At 32.3% G+C, this 19,317-nt stretch overlaps 2 protein-coding genes across 5 annotated transcripts in view; both read right to left on the bottom strand.

Annotated features, from left to right (window-relative positions):
- LOC106774311 (probable LRR receptor-like serine/threonine-protein kinase At5g48740) overlaps positions 1-5,255 on the bottom strand; it is a 7,639-nt gene extending 2,384 nt beyond the window's left edge. Inside the window, exons 1-12 of one of the 2 annotated variants that reach the window (XM_014661264.2) lie at positions 4,912-5,254; positions 3,959-4,499; positions 3,250-3,701; positions 2,808-2,925; positions 2,641-2,709; positions 2,367-2,435; positions 2,227-2,295; positions 2,001-2,072; positions 1,687-1,755; positions 1,379-1,620; positions 1,089-1,294; positions 53-179 (exon numbers count right to left, since the gene is read on the bottom strand). In XM_014661264.2, coding sequence (XP_014516750.1) covers positions 53-179; positions 1,089-1,294; positions 1,379-1,620; positions 1,687-1,755; positions 2,001-2,072; positions 2,227-2,295; positions 2,367-2,435; positions 2,641-2,709; positions 2,808-2,925; positions 3,250-3,701; positions 3,959-4,499; positions 4,912-4,987 — 2,110 coding nt within the window. In that variant the 5' untranslated portion in view covers positions 4,988-5,254. Of the gene's footprint in view, positions 1-52; positions 180-1,088; positions 1,295-1,378; positions 1,621-1,686; positions 1,756-2,000; positions 2,073-2,226; positions 2,296-2,366; positions 2,436-2,640; positions 2,710-2,807; positions 2,926-3,249; positions 3,702-3,958; positions 4,500-4,911 lie in introns of both variants that reach the window. The other variant, XM_014661265.2, reaches the window with a different exon arrangement.
- Positions 5,256-12,286: 7,031 nt separating this feature from the next.
- The window catches only part of LOC106774031 (sterol 3-beta-glucosyltransferase UGT80A2), a 29,310-nt gene continuing 22,279 nt past the window's right edge, over positions 12,287-19,317 (bottom strand). Inside the window, exons 9-13 of one of the 3 annotated variants that reach the window (XM_014660839.2) lie at positions 18,079-18,181; positions 17,923-17,999; positions 15,360-15,407; positions 15,134-15,283; positions 12,287-12,775 (exon numbers count right to left, since the gene is read on the bottom strand). In XM_014660839.2, the coding sequence (XP_014516325.1) occupies positions 12,608-12,775; positions 15,134-15,283; positions 15,360-15,407; positions 17,923-17,999; positions 18,079-18,181 (546 nt within the window). In that variant the 3' untranslated portion in view covers positions 12,287-12,607. The remainder of the gene's footprint in view (positions 12,776-15,133; positions 15,284-15,359; positions 15,408-17,922; positions 18,000-18,078; positions 18,182-19,317) is intronic. The other 2 variants (XM_014660838.2, XM_014660837.2) reach the window with 2 other exon arrangements.

Genomic DNA, 19,317 nt, shown 5'->3' with positions numbered 1-19,317 from the left:
ATATATATATATGTAATAGAGAGAAACAAACTTATGTTCAAGTCATTAGTACCATAGAGATGATCAGCCAGGGATCCCCCAGGCAAGTACTCATAAACCAATATCTGATGCTTTCTTTCATGACAAAAGCCTTCCAAAGACACAAGATTTTGATGCCGGATTTTTGATAAAAGATTAACCTAAGCACAACAATAGATGTTGGAAAAAGAATTAGGTTTGAGAAAAAAAAAATTACACAAGGCATTTTAATGTAGAATATTTTTTCTTTTATCAGTAGTGTTAGTTGTTAGTGGGAGAGTTGAATCCACAACCTTTCTCACTCTCTCTTCTAAACCCACCCAACCAACCTTACATCTCCAAGTGATTAGTGGAGGAAGTTGAACCACAACCTCTCTTACTCTCCCTTACAACTTTATTGTTAAGCCAACCTTACATCTCCTATCATAGAATACTTGTTTTCTGATGCAGATAAACATGAGACAAACCTCTTTAAATTTTGAAGATCTTAGATTTTTCTAAGGCAAGCATATGTAGCTCTATGAAACCTATAGACACTTACAGAGAATTTAGATGAAAGAGCTTTTGAAAAAGTTAAGGTGCTTTTACTCATTAACTCATTTTACTTTTTTCTCATATACAAGTGTTTGCTAAACTTCCTCTTATTCCATTATAAACAAATGTGTATGATCTCAATATTGCTAAGTAATTTTGTTTGATAAATTAAGTCTATAAGTTTAGAGCATGTATTAAGCTGCTTATAGAAGCAAAATATGGGTCAACCACTTTTAATGTCTGAAACAAAACAATAATCTCTACTGTATAGAAAACTACATGTGTTGTGGTTAAGTATGAGATATATACCAAGAGAATGATTAAATTATTCATTTAAATATGGTTAAATTAAAAACTTTATCCCTATAGTATACACAGTTTTCATTTTAGTCCATACAGAAAACACTCTGTTTTGGTCCAAAGAGATAGAACCTAACTCCTAGGTGGCTAGTAGCTGACCCTTTGTCACAATTTCACCATGCACAAATACAATGAAGCATTCAATGCTTTTTGTAAGAGAAATTCAGTTAGTGAACCTCATTGATGAATGAATCAGCACCCAGTTGAGATTTGTCAAAGCGAACTTTGACAGCTACAGATTTTCCTTCTGGAAGTTTACCAAGATAAACAGATCCAAAACTACCCTTTCCTATGATTTCCTTGAAGTTTCTTGTAGCTACTTTGATTTCTTTGTAGGAAAATACTTTTGCAGCACCCCAGTTCCTCGTATCCATTTCTCCTCCTAAAAGACACAAGGATTTCAATCTAACACAGATGAAACAAAATGTTTAAGATAATAGTGCATGATGTAAGAGAATATACACACTTGATGTGTGGGAGGCTTCATAGTGTTGTTTGGTCTTGTATATCAATACTGAAATACACATTAAGAGAAAGGCTATTATGGCTCCTCCAACCGTGGCTAGTATGATTGCTAGATTGTTATGTACATTGTGCTTCTTCTGAGGAACTACAGTAACTTGTGGTGCTTCAATTGGGGGATTGGATGATGATGCATCATCATCACATGATGTTGTGGAAAAGGTAAGACACAAATTACCAGATGTCCTGCAAATGATCAAGGAATTAACATAAATGTTGTTTCTTGAGGAGACAAGAATATTTATTGTATACCTGATCTCCAATGTTTCTTTGTTCAAAGACTGTGGCAGGGGACCTTGTAGTTTGTTGTTTTCCAGGTTCCTTCAGATAGGAAAATGTTGTAATTAGAAAAAATATCTATAGAATTTTTTTAATTAGAGAAATAACTATAGAATCTTCCTAATTAGAGAAATATTTTCCTTTTTTAGAATATTAGATTGCTACAAATAATAAAGTCATTCTCTTTTTCAAGTAAAAACATTTGTAATATATCAATTGTCATGGTTTTCAATAATTGATATGAATGAAAGTAATAAAAACATTCTCTTTTTCTGATTCTTGCTTACAGTAAGTGGAGGTCCTCTAACTCTCCCAAGCTATCAGGTACTGTTCCCATTAAACTATTGTTCTGCAAGTCTCTTCACACACAAGGGGAAAGAAACAAAGCAAAGGGTAGAAAAGGGAAATGTAAGTGTAAGTTTTCAGCTATTGTTTGGCAGAATTTCGAACTTCAAGCTACTATAGAGCCCTTAACGCCCCGAATTTGAAAAACATGTAGTATATGTTACTCACAATATTTGAAGGTTAATCAAGTTCTGGAGGTCTGCACCAATAGATGTTAACTGATTGAAACTTAAGTTCCTGAAAATTTTAGCTTATTAGTTTACTTGTATAAAAACAATGTTTAAGTTCGAGCTATATGGAAGTATTACAGTTTCTCAAGATGCTGCAAGCCATCCAAGTTCTGTATTTCACCAGTAAGCGATGTGTTGTGCAAATCCCTGATAATTTTGCAGCCAAATATGGACATAAGAAATTGAATATCAGAACCAAATATGTTATATGTTTGAAAACAATTGTATTTGTCGAAATAATAAATTTTGTTTGGAAAGCTGTCTCCGTAAGCTGAAAGGAAACAAAATATTTTTCCACAATAAGCTAACCAAAAGTACAATGATCATGTCCAATTAGTTGAAAGAAAATTACAATATTTTGAGGTCTAACAAGTCACCGAATGTAGGACTAATGGATCTCAAATTTATGTCTGAAAGATCCCTGAAAAATGTCATTCCTATTAGATCATCAATGAAAGAAAAGCTAGTATATTGGGAAAGAAAGAAAAAAAGCAAAAACAATGTACTGAGTGCACACACAATGATATAACAAGGTTTCCTTCACAGTGAATTTTCTCCCATGGGGAAGGCAGACATGGATCATCCTGCCATCCAAGATCCAATCCAGTGGACTGCTGAATAACCTGCAGTGCTGAAACTGGCGTCCAAGTTGAGAAAAACAATAAGTAAATGAATCAAACTAAGTTAGTTTGTTTTGGGCAAACTTCTCCATAAACACTCCTCAAAGAGAAAAATAAGAAAAGCAAGTGAAATGAGTTTTTTCATATTCTAAAATTAGCTTATGCACAAGTTAAAACATTTAGAGAAAAACTACAAGAAAGAACTTGTAGTTTGTGCATAAGTTAACATTTCAATTTTCTTCTTATTTTTCTTTTTCACAAGTGTTTGTAGATAAGTTTATTCAAACAGATCTATACTGGAAAGAAACCAAAATTTAGGGTGAGACAAGGAGGAGAGAAACCTGTGGTTGATGAGGCATCAGTTGGAATATCAACCATCTTATAAACCTCAAATGCATTGATCTGAGGATAAAAGCTGATACTCTTTAATGTTATATTCAAGCTCCCAATTCCTTTTTGCGTTATGTATAAAGCACTGGTTTCAGATCCATTTATTTTGTAGTTTGATTTTACCAGTTCTCCATTTATAAGAACATCAAATGAGGGGAAGACAGGAAGAATCCCTGCAAAGTAGAGGATGATGTAGTAGTCCCCTAATGCATCGAGAGGGAGGTTGTATGTCAGAGTATTACTTCTTGCCAAAACTCTCCCAGTTTGAAGAACAACAACTGGTGGTTCTTCTACAAGACTAGACTGTCTGAAGCTAAGTTGAATCTTAAACCCAATGGCAACATGAAAGGGTGTGAAACTTCTATCAGCATCCCATATTCTATCGAATGGATCCAAGGGATACCTGTATTTTATAGAGCTAAAGCTTCACAACCTTGGTTAACCACAAAAGGTATCACTATGAAAGAAATTGGTGTTGGCAGTACATTCTCCAACACACTCTTTCTAATTCTGTCTATTATTGGTTAAAATTTATTGAAAACCTTAGATTCATGAGTGAGTCATTAATTCAGTAGTGGAAATCACAAAATTTTATGATTTCAACAATTTCAAGAATGTGTTGCTAACATTTCTCATCTGACTGATGTTAAGTCTTCTTACCTTATGGAATCATTTGAGTGACCACAATCAATTCTATAACTCTTCTTAAGCAACTTGTTAGGAAAATCTGTCATGCCATTTGTGTAGGCTCCCTGAGGAAGTGGTCTGATTTCAAGAGAAGAAATTACAGGCGAACCCCCTTCAGGCATTGCAATTAAGCAGAATGACAGTGTATCCATGTTGACAGTCCATAAAAACTCTTCACTCCATGGATCATCTTCAGCAAGATTTATGGTGGCTGCAATAGATGTCCCAATTGAAACATAGAACTTAGGGGGTTTCCCAAGTCCATCATAGTTCTTGTACACAAATTTTGCTCTAACAAGAACCAAAGTGGTTGAATTGTTCGCTGGTATTCTGTAACATTTTCGCCTTCTAGAATTTGGGAAGAACCGAGCTGAGATGTTCAGTGAGTTCGAACCATCACTGTATGTTATGGTAGTAGTCTTTCCTGTGGTTACGTAGGTGGTGTCTGGTACCCACGAAATGTTAGATGAATCCCTGAAACTGGTTCTTCCACCACAAGAAAGACTAAAGAAACCTGCACATTGAAATTCTATGAGAAACGTTTTGAACAACACAATCAGGTTGACCATACCAAAAAAGAAACTTGGTCATGCCCTTGATATTGAAATAATAGAACCACCACCAGTCATATTGTAAAACAACTTGAGTGCATAATAAGTTCTTACTGATTGCTGAGAAAATGCAAAGCAAAAGCTAAAATCATGTTCATTTCTTCAATATGTATGAAACCAGGTGAAGACTAATTTCATGTAAAAATGAAGTCAGCTTCCACACTTTAATGTTTTAAATGATCTCAAACAAAAGAATATGTATTTATAAACAAACATGATCAAGGAAATGGGGTGCTGAATTTCTTACTTAATTTTCTAAAACATAAAGTTAAAGCTAAAATGATGACACTATTTCATAGGGAAGTGTAAACATACCATCTTGTTCAGAGAAAGTGACAAGACAGAAACTACAAAACAGAAAGAAGCCAACTTTTGCGTCCCTCAAGTCCATGGAGTCATGAAAACCGATGCCTGTTATCTCTTTTACTTAACTATAGATACTAAGAAAATCAATCAGTGCATAAATAGTGTCCAAGTTGTTCAATGAACTGATTCATATTCATAATCATTTCCTGATTTAAAGAACAATGATGAAAACAAAATGCAGGACAAAGCTTGAAGGAAGAGATAAAACATGAATGAGTGCATAGAGGGTGTAATCATTAAAGGTTGTTCAGTCTTTGAAAAATGGCAAATGGTTAAGGTATTTTAATCTTTGTTTCCTTATTGCACTAAGTAATCATTCCTAGCATGTTTGGGGATTTGATTCCTCTTTGGGAAATGATGAATAACAGAAAAGGCTTCACCATCCCCATCTATTTTAGGTTTGTGATTTATGTTATACTGTGGATCCACTCTAGTAAATTGTAGAGTGTTTCTATTTTATTTTTCATTTTAGTAGAGAAGAAAGAAACAAAGAAAAATAAGAGAAAGTAAAAAATAAAAAATAAAAAAAAATGAGGTAAGAGATGAAAGTAAAAATATGTTATTTGGTTGAATATAAATCAAGCTCAAGTGACATTTTTTTTAAGAATATCTTAACAACCTCTAGGGTTTTTCAGTGTGTGATTTGCATAATAATTATTGGAAAACACCTTAATTGATTAAGGGTTTTTGTTTAGAAGTGTTTGTAATTAGTTTGAATTTTTTTTATTAGAAAGTCAATCAAATCAAACATGAAATTCATATACAATTTTGTTTGGCTGAGTTTTAATTTAATATAAAATCTTACTATTTAGTTTATATATTTGTACTCGTTTTTGACATGTAAAATTGTTAACTATTTCTTTTTTTTTTCAAATTATGAAACGTTGTATAATGAAATTGTTAAATGAAGAAATATATTATTATATTTTTAATAAATTATTATTATAGGTGTTAGAGTAATTTCTAACAGAATTCAATATATTTTGATAAAATACTTTAGAAACAAGTATACAAAATGTTTATTTTTTTTTTACAGATGCTATCATCTTTAAAGCATTGTGATTTATATGTAAGATGAAATATGTACCTTCTTCATTTTTTAAGAAGAGTTTGATAAAGAGTAATACAATAGTTTCAATTAATTTATACTCTTGCATCATCTTAAAAATTTATTCATAATAACTAAACATCACAAAAACTAGACTGTAAAATAAGGTAGACATAACACTTATATTACAAGGATAACGGAATACATTGACGGATATTTAGTGATAAAATTATTTTTGTTGGTAATTATATATTATCGACAAATTTATCAACGAACTCATTAAATTAAGTTATCGATAGATATATTTGTCAATAAATTTTTCGATAAAGCATGTGATTCATTACTGACAGATAAAGTCTGTTGGTAAACACCTAAGTGAAATTAGTGATTTGGAAAATTAGTTTTTCCTTTTCTTGCAAGTTTCCCTTTTCTCTTCTTGTTTCCACATTGGTAGCCTAAGTTTCCCTCTTTTTCATATTCCCTCATAGAGCCTTATTCCTTCATTTAGAGTCATGTTCCCTCATCCACATAGAACTATTCATAGAGCCTTCTTAACAAAGCTACCTTCGGTGCCTCATTTCCTCATCCATAAAGCCTCATTCACTCCTCATCCATAAAGCCTCATTCACTCATTTCATAGCAAATCCTTCTTCACACAGCTACCTTTAGCGCCTCATCCTATGAGATACCTCAGTCCTTTTCATCATCTGTCGTGGTTCTTTGTCGGTAAGTCTCTTGTTCTTCCATTTTGCAAATGGGATATCTCTTGATCCTATCTTTGTGGATTTCATTTTATAGGCCATTGTTGTGGTGAATCAAAACTCCAACGAGGCACCAATGAGAGACTATGATTTTAAACTACAATATCATCCAGGAAAAACAAACATTGTGGAGGATGCTTTGAGCAGAAAGCAGGCGCAGATGTCTAAGTTGATGATTAAGGAAGTAGAGTTAATTAAGAAGTTGCAAGACATGAACCTTGGGATGCAGCTAGATCAAGGTCATATCTAGTGCAGTCATTTGATACTGGTTCACTCAATCTTGAGCTACATCCAGTTCTCCCTTAAGAACTTTTAAAGGGATCCACTCATCTTTAGGAAGATTACATAAGTTTTACCTCTCCAAGTTTACAACGAGTATTCGCAACACTCCTAATTCACCTAGTTAACATGACTTGTTCGAGTTTAACCACTCCTGGTATACAAGTATTTTATCCACTTCTGGTATCAACCCTAGACTATTATCTAGACTGTTCAACTAAACTAAGGTAAACACTAAGTGTTTTAATTCTCATTAGAATATCCAACACAATTAGTGTTATGAGCGCATATATAGATTGGTAACTCTTAAAGAGAGGATAAAATCAATACAATGAAATCTAAGAACATGCAAAGTTCTTTCTTTTATAAATTTACCTTTAGATGGTACATGGATAGAGTAATAACAAGTTTGTATGAGCATTCAAAAGTTCTCTATTATATTCTTCTTGTCTTCTCTTCATGCCTCTGATTATTTATAACTTTCATTGGGATATGTCTATTAGAAAAAAAATGTTAACTTCATGTAAAGTTGGTAGCCTTTTTAGGTGAGAAGTCAAACTCAGGTCTATTTTGCAAAGGTATAGTGTTTTGTCATAGCTTTTATCAAAACTTAGCTTGTATGATGTGTCAAAGCAAAAGTCTTCAAGGAAACATTCCCAAAATGTTTTTCATATTTCTTAACATCTTTATCTTGTGTGTAGTGATTCTGATAAAGTCTTTGCACTTTTATGATTTGCACGAAGATAAAAAACCAAGATATACAAAAATCGAATAACTTTATCGTACATGTATATAATGTCATTAAATGTTTAGATTCTTGATAAAAGTTAAGTTGTATTGTGTGTTCAAGACATTATATTATTTGTCAAATCATTAATAAATCCATCGTTTAACAAAACATTCAACATATAATTATCAGACGGTATAAAACATTGGATGCTTATATTCAAAAGCTATTTGGGATTTATAGCACATAACGGGCTTTTCCTTAGATGATACATTTCGCAAGACGCTTGCTTGAATAACACTGGTTGAATAAAACATATTTTAAACTTCAGTGTGTTTATGAACATTGAGATATACACTTATTTTCGTAAGATGTTGTTTGTAAAATATTGTTCATTTAAAAAATATATATTTGAAAGCATTATTCTATAATTCTTTATTTATGAGATGATTCTTTACGAAAGACGTGTCCTTTCGTTAAACGCTTTTCTTCTAATATAATATTTATTTCAAAACAATATTTTATTTAATGTTATTTGTTAAGCTTTAAAACTTTTATTAAATCATCTAGTTTCTAAAAGATCTTATTTTAACAATATTTTTTTTTCTCATACATTAATCTTATTTTGTTTCTCCTTTCTTTATTTATTTTTCTAATCTAAACAAATTTTATTTTCATTTTAAGTATTTTTTACAACTTTCTTTCTTTCTTTTTTTTTTCTCTACCAACCGCATAACCATCAAATTTTATTTTTCGACACTGGAATTTTAATAATGCTAATATTTATGTAGTCATATGAAATATTTTGATACATCCGAAGGTCTATCATTATTTAAAAATAAAATTAAAAGCAATTTATAAACAATTTTCTCACTTCACTCACCATCTTTTAAGAAAGAACGTTAATAGAACAACCAAATATCAAGCAAGGAACACTTTTAACAATATCAAAGAATATGTAATCGAAATTAATTTTATTATTTTATATATTTTTCTAGTAAAGATCGTTATGGATAAGCACGTCCAAATATAGTTTTTTTTTTCTCCTTAGATTGTGTCCATTATCTATAAATTATTCAAAATTCAATGCTTAGAATGCAAGTTTTGACTAATACGTACCTCATTAAATGGAAATAACGCATGCATACGATGCTTTAAACATTGCCATCTAATTCATTAAAGCAATCATAATTGTTAGTTCTTTTTTACTTTGCTTTCAACTTAGAATGAATAAACACCCAACATGTCATTTTTTTCACTAAGGAAAGTAACTTCTCAACAAAGTCACAATCAATGTCTACCCTTTTTAGGAAATAATTTTCCCTATATTTTATCAAATTTTTTTCAAAGTACCCATAATAAAAGTTTAATTTTTTTAATCTAAATATTTCACATAATTTATTTAGTTATTAATAAAAATGTGTTTTTAAGATAAAAAGAAAAAACCTTTTTTTTTTTATAAAATTCCAAATTTCATTTAAAGTTTATTGTAGTTAATTTTATATTATATTAAAAAGACCTTATAAAATTTAAATTTTAATCCATGCTAAGTATTACTTCTATTGTAAATATTTCGAAATAATATCTCTTAACTCATTTAATATAAATTATGGAAGTATATTTTTTCTTCGAAAGAGAACATTTTCGTTACTATAAGAAAAAATTGAGTTACATATTCTCAATTTTGTTTATTGGAATTGTAGCAAAAATTATGAATATGATCTTATTTAAAGTCTCACGCGCAATTTTATATAATTTTTTATTAATTAATAATAAAAACTATAACTTTAACCAATAATCATATGTTTTAAAAACATCTAAGTCTAACGAATATTTTACATTAACATATAAACCGGTTGAATACTTTTGGAATTAGTGACACATTAACTAGTTTATTTAATCAATATCATTTGTAGTTGAACACATAATTTGTTTCAATTATAATGATGACATTATAAAACAATCAATTAAAAAAAATTGTTAAAATGTGTATATGCACATTACATACTAATCAATTTACACTAAATCGATCATTCAAACTGGGACGAAATTGATCAAATGTTAATTAGATCTAGTTAGTTATCCAATTAAGCTAAACATGTCAGTAATTAGGTTTAACAAAATTGTGTAAGATAAAAAAAATTAAGAATATTTATAAATAATATAAGTATGAATTTACCAAATGAATTGAGTGAATGCACTGTATAAGTGATTGTTAATGTTTATGATGTTAGAGACCTACCCAAAGAATTAAAAAGGGATTATATATTAATTTTTGCGCTATATATTTGTTGGGGCACGTTGGCCCAACAGTGGAGGCGTTAGTCCTGCATGCGTGGGGATCCTCCCTCACTTGGGGAATTAATTTCCCCAATTTACGCTGCTTGGGCTTGGTTGATTCAAAACTTGCTGGATTCGAACCAATTGGTTAATACTCACGTGGTAGTGGTCCGAAACCATATATGACATTTTTTTCACACGTGTTTAATTTTTAGGCTCATTGGTTAGAGAGTGATCGATTTAGGTCTAGCTTAGGTGTATAAATACTAAATTAATGAGGCTTAGCGTCATAATTAAAACTTAACCACTTTGAGGGAATTTTTAGAGAAAGAGAAAGGACTTTCGAGTTTGTTACGCCAAGGTCTAGAAGTTCAAAGCATTAGAGGTTGAGTAAAAATAGAAGTTTGCTTAGAGTGAAGATAAGGAGAGCTAGCCTTCAATTTCTATGATTGAATAATTATGTGTGAGTACATGTTCAACCTATTTTATGTGTATTATGTGAAGACGAGATATGATAGTCATGATTGCTAAGTTGTTTTCTAAAGCCCAACATTGTTGTGTTGCATTTGTTTCAATGACTGGAATAGGTTCGTATGAATCTACTTACAATTGTTGAGCTTGTTTCATCCCAAATGTCATTGTGTTGAATGTGCTTTGTTGAGTTATGTTTATTCTTGTATTAGTAATTTATTATGAATGGTTTATAAGTATTTAGGGTTTTTGTGTGTTGCATGAACATGAGACATGATTTTATGTATTATATGATTATTGGTTTAAACCCTTTAGTTGTCCCTATTTATGTGGGGTTTTCCCATTTTGATCCCCTTTTTATTAGAATCCACAATTGAATCCTTATAAGTACTAATTTGAATCGATTGAGCCCCTGCCATTAAATTTATTTAACAGAGTTAAGTTTGTGCGCAGATGGGAGGTTGATGTGTCTATTTTTTAAAACGTGGCATGGTGAGAGTTGAATACGTGGAATTTAGCAACTTTTTAAATTTTAATATGTATTTCGATTTAGGATTCAAAAGAAGAGGAAGAAGAAGCTACAGGTGGCAAAGAAGATCAAAGTAAATTTGCCATTAAATGGACAGAGGAAGACCAAAAGAACCTCATGGATCTGGGAAATTTAGAGCTGAATAAATTTAGAGATGAAAGTAAATTTGCCATTAAATGCCATTAAATCTGCCATTTAAAATCTTATTGCCAGGAGAAGACAAAGGAGATTGATATTTGAGAAGAATTCGATAGACTTAGACTTTGCTGATATTCCCAATAATGTTGCACCTATTGCTACAACCAGGCATAATCCATTTGATTTCCCTAATGACTCCATTACTACCATGGGATTACCACTCATTCATAGATCTGTTCCTTCTATTCTACAACCTAGACGAAACCCTTTTGATATTCCCTATGACTCAAATGAAGAGAAACCTGATATTAAGGGAGACCGTTTTCAACAAGAAGTTACAGTGTTTCATAAAAAAGATTCCCTTTTTCAGAGGCATGAAAGTTTCAACGTATGAACAATTTAGTTTAGGGGAAACGTCTCACGAAACAACCGGAGGATGGCCCAATGCACCAGATGGACCATAGGCATGAGATTCCTCCCACAATGTCATCACCTCTCAATGGACCCCCTGCGTCGCTGATGTTGCCGCCGAGAGGCTTCCGAGCTACAACATTGTGACGAACATCATCAATGGAGGCCTGGAGTGCAACAGAGGACAGGATCGCAGGGTGGAAGATCACATCGGGTTCTTCAAGAGATACTGTTATCTGCTTAGAATTGGTTATGGCAACAACCTTGACTGCTAGTCCTAGACCCCATTCGGAAATTCACTGCTTAATCTTCATCCCTTCGTCTAATCTACAACCACCTCTCATATTTTAATTCCAAATTGAATCACAAATTCAATTTGATTAAACCCTAAATCCCTTTTCAGAAATCTCTAATATTATATTATTACATTCTACTAAATTCCACGCATAAAAACCTAAACCATGTCACGTTTCAACATGCCACATTTAAAAAAATTAACACGTCATCCTCTCACCCGTGTAAAAACTCGCGACAAGAACTCAATTGATTCAAATTAACACTTATGAGAACTCAATTGAAAATTCTAATAAGAGAATCAAAATCGAAAACCCCACAAATAAAAACAACTAAAGGGTTTAAAACATGATTATTTTATTATTATTTTCCAAGACCAAGTTGTGTAGAGATGCTATTGGGTTATGTCGGGATGAAAAGAATAGAGGCATGCACAGAACAGTTAGCAATGTCCGTTATGTATGATTATTTGATTATTATTTTCCAAGACTGATACAGAACACAAACACATTGTGAGCACATAACATCAATTAAAAGCCACAGAAAATTTACTTACATATTGAAACTCAACTTAAACAGTGAGAATAGAAGCATGCACAGAATTATACAATCACCTGACAGGGTGACAAGTCGAGCAAATCTAATAAATGCAGTAAATATTTGCGATTCACTAAAAAAAAGGTTGGCCTTGATCAACTGCATTCGAATCAAGAACAACCAAAACATCTTCTTAAAGATAAAAAACTAGATGGTTGCGGTTCTGCATCAGCGTCTGATTTTTTTTGAGGAAGCTGCTTAAAAAATGCTTTCACAGCTCCCGTCACTCCATCCTCATTTTCCATGGCCTTAGCAAGTTCAACTGCACGTTCCTTTACCTGGAATAATATTAAGCAAATGTAATGGTTATCTTTCAGCTATAACGTACCCAAGTAAAAAAAATATTCCATTAGGTTTGCACTGCTTGGCAGAAAACATGAAAAATTAAAGTTTTTCTCATTTGCAGCCTAACTTTAAAACGGCAGAGTCAAGACATATACCTCCCAATTATCCCTTCCGACAAATACAAAACAAATAAGTTAAGCATAAAACGGGGTTTGACATAAACTCGAGATGTATTCTGGTCCCAAGTTTTCTTTGAGGCACATGACGAAAGAGAGCGTGTGCACGGACATTTACAGTGGCTTCCAGCAGATCAGTTAGCAATGCAGGGGGTGCAGGATGCATGGTACTTATCACTGACGATGAACGGAGGAAGAGAGGACTGAATTGTTATATGTTGAATTTGTTCCTACAGAACATTTTGAACAATGCATAAATATTGATGCTCAACGCTGAAGTGTTATTAAATCCACTATTTACACTTCACTCAACCTATTTCCTGGTTCCCCCTCTATACCGGTCTTCCTCCTTGTTTTACACAACCTCAGCTGGTTGAGAAAAACTTTCTCCTTAATCATTCAAATGTGTCTTCGTGAGAAATCATTGCTCTAAAAAAGGTATCGATGTTTCTCTCTCCTTATCTTCATAGGTATTTTGTGTATGTTGACGTCAATTACTTTGCTTTTGTTCCATATCATACAACTGTTCATTGTAATGACTCCCAAAAGCACATTGTGGGAGACACCCAAGCATATTTGCCTTTAATCCTATCTTTAATGAGAAGACTCAACATATTGACGTGGATTGTAATTTTATAAGAGAAACAATGGAGTTTGGAGACATAACCAATGCATTTGTCCACTCTAATAAACAATTGGCTGCTATATTCACCAAGTCACTAAGAGGATCAATTATTGATTATACTTGTAGAGAACTCAGAAGATACAACCTATATGTTCCATCTTGAGGAAAAGTGTTTTATAGTTACATAAATAAGAAGCTAATCCTATATCATCAGAAATATTGTTGAAGTTATAGAAATAAGGAGATGATCCCATATAATCACAAAAATCGAGATTATATATATTATTACTAACTTTTTTATCTACTCACTTTTTATCAGAGGATATCCAATCTCCTCTATTTATTGTATTAATTCTTTTTTTCTTGATATCAATAAAGCGCATGTATTGCCTTAGAAACATATAGTTTCAACCAATGTTTCCATCCTCCAAGATTTTAATAGTCACCAATAAGTGCTTCCAATGGAGAGATATAGGTATAGTGACAAAATATTGAATAGGAGAGGCAGCTGGTGATAACTAAAGAAATTATAGATTGAACTAGGGATCAAAAATAAAATAAATAACTTTACAAACAACAATGGAAAAATCATACGTAGAGTCAATGGGGTCAAAACTAGTACAATAGGCTACAGAAGAACACTAGTTACCTTTACTTTTTGTATGGTGCATATCATTTGGCACAAAATTCAAATGTTAAGTGTTGGAGATCTCAGGTACTAGAAATATCATTAAATTATAATATATAAGTGAATGCAAACTTAATTTTACAAATCAATTTTTGAGTTAAATTAGACTTAAAATATACTTTCTAAGAAAAGTAAAAGAAGACAAAGACCTCTAGAAAGAGTTTGCGTGAAAGGTCGAAAGAAGACACAGACCTAGTGGCTCCAACGGAAGACAAACTAAAAACATAGTAGTAGGACAAGGAATAGGAAATGATCGTGAAAAGGACTCCCATCCCACAACATAGAAGAAAGGAAAAACACGTGCAAAAGCAATGGGGAAATACTATAGCCTAAATACTCCTTTTGACGTGTGGTGGGACTAAGAAACACATTTATGGCATGAGTAAATACCAACTTGAAAACAAAGAGCATAGCTGAATATCTGGATATTATGGCGTCATAAAAAGCACCAAATGTGACATGTATTGAGGTACAAAGAACAAGAAAAAGAGGAAAAAATTATCCTAAATCTAGGGCATATCAATTCGATATTCTATAATACAAAAAGCCTTCCTAAATACAGCAATCCTTCCCACAATATATACACAAACATAATAGAAAATAAAAACAGAAGATAATCTACACTAAACTCCAATGTATATTACCATTTTAAACTCTTTCTAGAGGTCCAAAAGTCACTCTAGTAAGATATCAATTTTCAGTATTTCTCGAGATAGACATTATGAGAGCAATTCACATATTATTATACGCAAACTATATTTTCATATTTGCTTGATGAGTTTAGCTTCAATATTTACTTTTATAAAAGTTATAAGTAAAATTTTTGCATATAATTTTGTTATTCCATGAAACTTATATTTACCTTAGGATCTAGCATAAATTCTATTGCACCAACCAACTTGGGAAGCGAAAACTCATCAACTGGAATAGGTGGAGGACCAACTCCTCTAGCATGTACTCTATCACCCCAAAATGGTTGATCGCCGAAAAAGGGAACTATCGTTGTTGGGCACTATCACAAAAGTATCCATATTAAAACATTATCAGAAGACATGATAATATTACAAATAAAACAACGAATTTCTTACGGCAGCTTTGAGCCCTGCAGCTGTTGTTCCAGCACCCCCGTGATGAACCTGCAAAAAATGGGAAAGAGTACAAGAATAAAAACTTGCAAATAGATAATTGACATAAGATTTCATTCGTAAATATACTAATGTAACCTGACTCTCCTACATGCACACAGCCCTAAAATAGTTACATTTCTCTCCAGTTTTGGAATTCAGTGAATTACAGTAGTTAAGAATCACTCAACAAGTCCTGTCTTTTATAAAAAGCAAGAATGCTAGTGTATCATTGTACTAACTGCAACCATAACTAGGTTGGCATCTCAATCAGTATCAAGAACATAAGAGTTGTTTGATATTGTATCTCCATTGATGGTAATTTGATCTCTTAGAAGAGCAGGAAACAAAGTATTGTGACAAGATCTAGTACAAAAGTAGAACATAGAACGATGGCCTCAGCCACTTGTGAACTTGTTTGGCTTAATCAATTGCTTAGAGAGTTACAATTAATTTGGAGATTTCAAAGACACTTATATGAGAGGACCAATCACATTGAGACTGACCGTCATTTCATTCGAGAGAAGATTGTATCTAGATACATCAAGATTGAGTTCGTTAACCAAGTGATCAGTTAGCGATTTATATGCACCAGAATACAAAAGTGGACTTTAAGCTTAATTCAACCCCACAAAACCAAGTTGTAAAGTGAGGTTTGCACCCACTTATATACTTTAAATTGGCCTTATCTTTAGCCGATGTGGAACTTCCAACACACTCTCCTCATGCCAAGATATATACATCTTGTGTGTGTGACTAAACATTGGTCATCCGATAGCGACTCAATAACGGGTGTAACAAACAACAGTTCGGCTAGGATAGGTTTTAACAATTGCTATGATACATGTTAAGAAATGGACTTTAAAGTCTAACTCAATCTCACAAAACCGACTTGTGAAATGAGGTTTGCACCCATTTATATACTCTAAATTGGTCTTATCTCTAGTTAATGTGGGACTTCCAACATTTTGTTATTATTTCTTTTCTATCATTATTTAAATTTTAGGCTTAGCCTCTAGTTTCTTTATTATAAATATAGTATCCTACGTGTAATTTTTACACAAGAGAGATTAATCCTATACTAAGTTTTTCAATATTCAATAATATGCAACATTTGTAATATATTATTGTTAGATATATTGCGTTTTATGTTAATTAGGGAAACGTAGACTTTTGCTATTGTTTGATATTGGTAGATATTGTTGATATTGTTTTTAACAATATCTTCTATTTACCATATTTATGTTTGGTTGTCATATATACTTGTGTCATTCTTCATTATAAATATATTATCCTATGTGTGGTTTTTCTATATTCAATAATCTGCAACATTTGTAATATATTATCAAAAAGAAGATGGGGCACCAAATCAAACCCATCAGCAAGAAACTAAACAAAGATTTCACAGCGAAGCATATGTCGAAGGTAATTAGGAATTAGGCCATCAAATGATGTAACTAATAATGCAATTGTTAGTAAAACAAAAGTTTTAAATAATTGCTTTCTATCTATTTATTGGACTCCGTGTGTTCTTCATACACTAAATCTTGCTTTAAAGAATACATATGAATGTAAGGGCAAGTGCGTATAGATTTTTTAAACTTCTCAGATGGAAAAGGTTTGGATGATCTTGATTCTTTGAATCATAGGGGTAACAGGAATCGAAAAACTTTCTGGTTAGGTGTTGGTCTTCATGGTTCAATACTTTAAAAGGTTCCCTATAGTTACTTACACAATATTATTTTCATCTTCATATCGTGAAAGAAATTGTAGTACTATAAGACATGCTACTATGTAAAAAATTTCAATGAACAAAACTACTAGATTAAGTATGCTGAAAAAGATGCATATGAATGGAAATTAAAGATTCATTCAGCGTACAAATGATGCTCCCTAGAAACACTGAAGCATGATTATGTAAGCTCTGTACCGAACAGACTCTCCAGATTTGTGAAACAGCAAACATCAACTGGAAGGCCACGATTATCCAACAAATTATGACTTCGACCCACTTAAAGAGTTTGAAAGTTCAGTAGACATATGATCTTTTATTCTAATAATTCAATGTGACTTGTACTACTATAATGGATGGATTAAGGAAAAGTATAATCGAAAGGATATTTTAGTTTCTCGAGAATTTAAATTTGGAAAAGTATGTTTCGCGTGTTTAATTCACTTTTTAAAAATTAACATTCTTTCTTAAGAATGGCTTAGCCAGTTTTCCTGCAAAATGCATCCTCAAAATAAAAGTTTTACAGAAAAAAAAAAAAAAACAGGTAACTCTAAATAATTTAATGCACAACAAATTTAGGATTTTAGTAAAATAGCATATTACTCTTTAATCTTTAAAAAGGTCATACAAATATTCCCAAAAATATTTCTAAGAAACCAAACAAAATTTAGTCATCCCTAAGAATCATAATTCACAAGGTTCATGATTCACCAAGAATCATAATTTTCGGGTATGAAAAAATTTCCCTAGTACCATACACCCTCTAAGAATAACTAGATAGTATAGTAGTCTTACCACTGCCTTGCAATGCAAGAAAAGCCAATCATGAGGGCAATTATCCAATAAGTATATTGAGTCCTTTGGTTCTGTCACTGGGAAGAAAAACATGTTGAAAAAAACGTAAAACTAATACTATTCCAACAAGAAAACAAAAATTAGAAATATTCTTACAATTCCCAAGTCCTCCCCATCCTTTATTGATTATGCCTCTCTGTCCAGTGGTCTCCAGTGCATCTACAATTATTTCTGTCATCTTTTTTGGTTCTTGAACAGGCTGCCGGAAAAATGAGAGAGTAGAAATAAGATTAAAAGCATTATTCATGTTCTTAAGAAAAATAAATTTTATAAAGGAGAAGGATAAAAGTGCGGATAAGATATCCTCAATAAAATAATAAAAAGATGTAATGCAACAGATTTTTGAATTGTGAGTTAATCCACCACACATTCAGCTTTATGCATAATAACAATTAATTACTCAAGGATACAATCATTAAGAATTCCTAAACAATAATCGCCCTACAATATTTCTAACTATTTATTTTTACAATCTTTAATGATACAAAATTATAACAAAGAAAAACATAGAAACGGGGTTAAGATATCATCACGATAAAACTATTAAACGGCAAACATACAGAAAAAAACTTAATATCTATTCTATATTTAATATCTATTATAACACTTCCACCTCGTTTTCCAATACAACGCACTTCCTATATTTAATATCTATTCTAAAGCTCAGAGTATACAAATTATACGTACCAAGCATGAGACATAAATTTAATCTAAGGTCCCCTTAAGAGTTTTGTAGACACATCTTGTTAGGGGCTGGAAAGTATATGAAAGGAAGAGGTATAGGAGAGAAAGAGAAGGGGATCGAACGGTTAAAGACAGGGACCGAACGGTAGAAGGCAAGGAGTGAGTTGGTCGAATGGTAGATAAGGGAGAATGACCAGGCCGAACAGTAGAAGGCGGGGAGCGAGTTGGCCGAATGGTAGACAAGGGGGAACGACCGGGCCGAACGGTTGGAAGCAACAAGGAAGCATCCTATTTGCCACAACAGTTAGGATGGGCAGGAAAGTAATTAGAGTAATAAGAGAGATATTCTGAGAAGATATTCAGCAAAGCATAATTAGAGTAACAAAGCCATATCTCAGTATATATTATTCGGTATAAGTTAAATATAGTAAATAAGGCTAAATATATTCGTATCAGATAATTATAACAAGGTTAAAAGCTCTTTTTGGTCCCAATTTTGGTTCAGAAAATTCGTTTTGGTCCCTGAGTTGAATTTGTGTTCAATTTCGTCCCAAAGAACGAATTTAATGTTCAATTTGGTCCTTTTCATTAACACCGTTAAAATTGTTAACGGCAAGGTGTCCAACTCTGCAACTGCTATGTGAGGTGTCA

Source organism: Vigna radiata, chromosome 9, assembly GCF_000741045.1.
Source record: "Vigna radiata var. radiata cultivar VC1973A chromosome 9, Vradiata_ver6, whole genome shotgun sequence".
NCBI classification, from domain to species: domain Eukaryota; kingdom Viridiplantae; phylum Streptophyta; class Magnoliopsida; order Fabales; family Fabaceae; genus Vigna; species Vigna radiata.
Note: the sequence above shows the minus strand (reverse complement) of the source record. Positions and strands in the feature narration are given on the sequence as shown.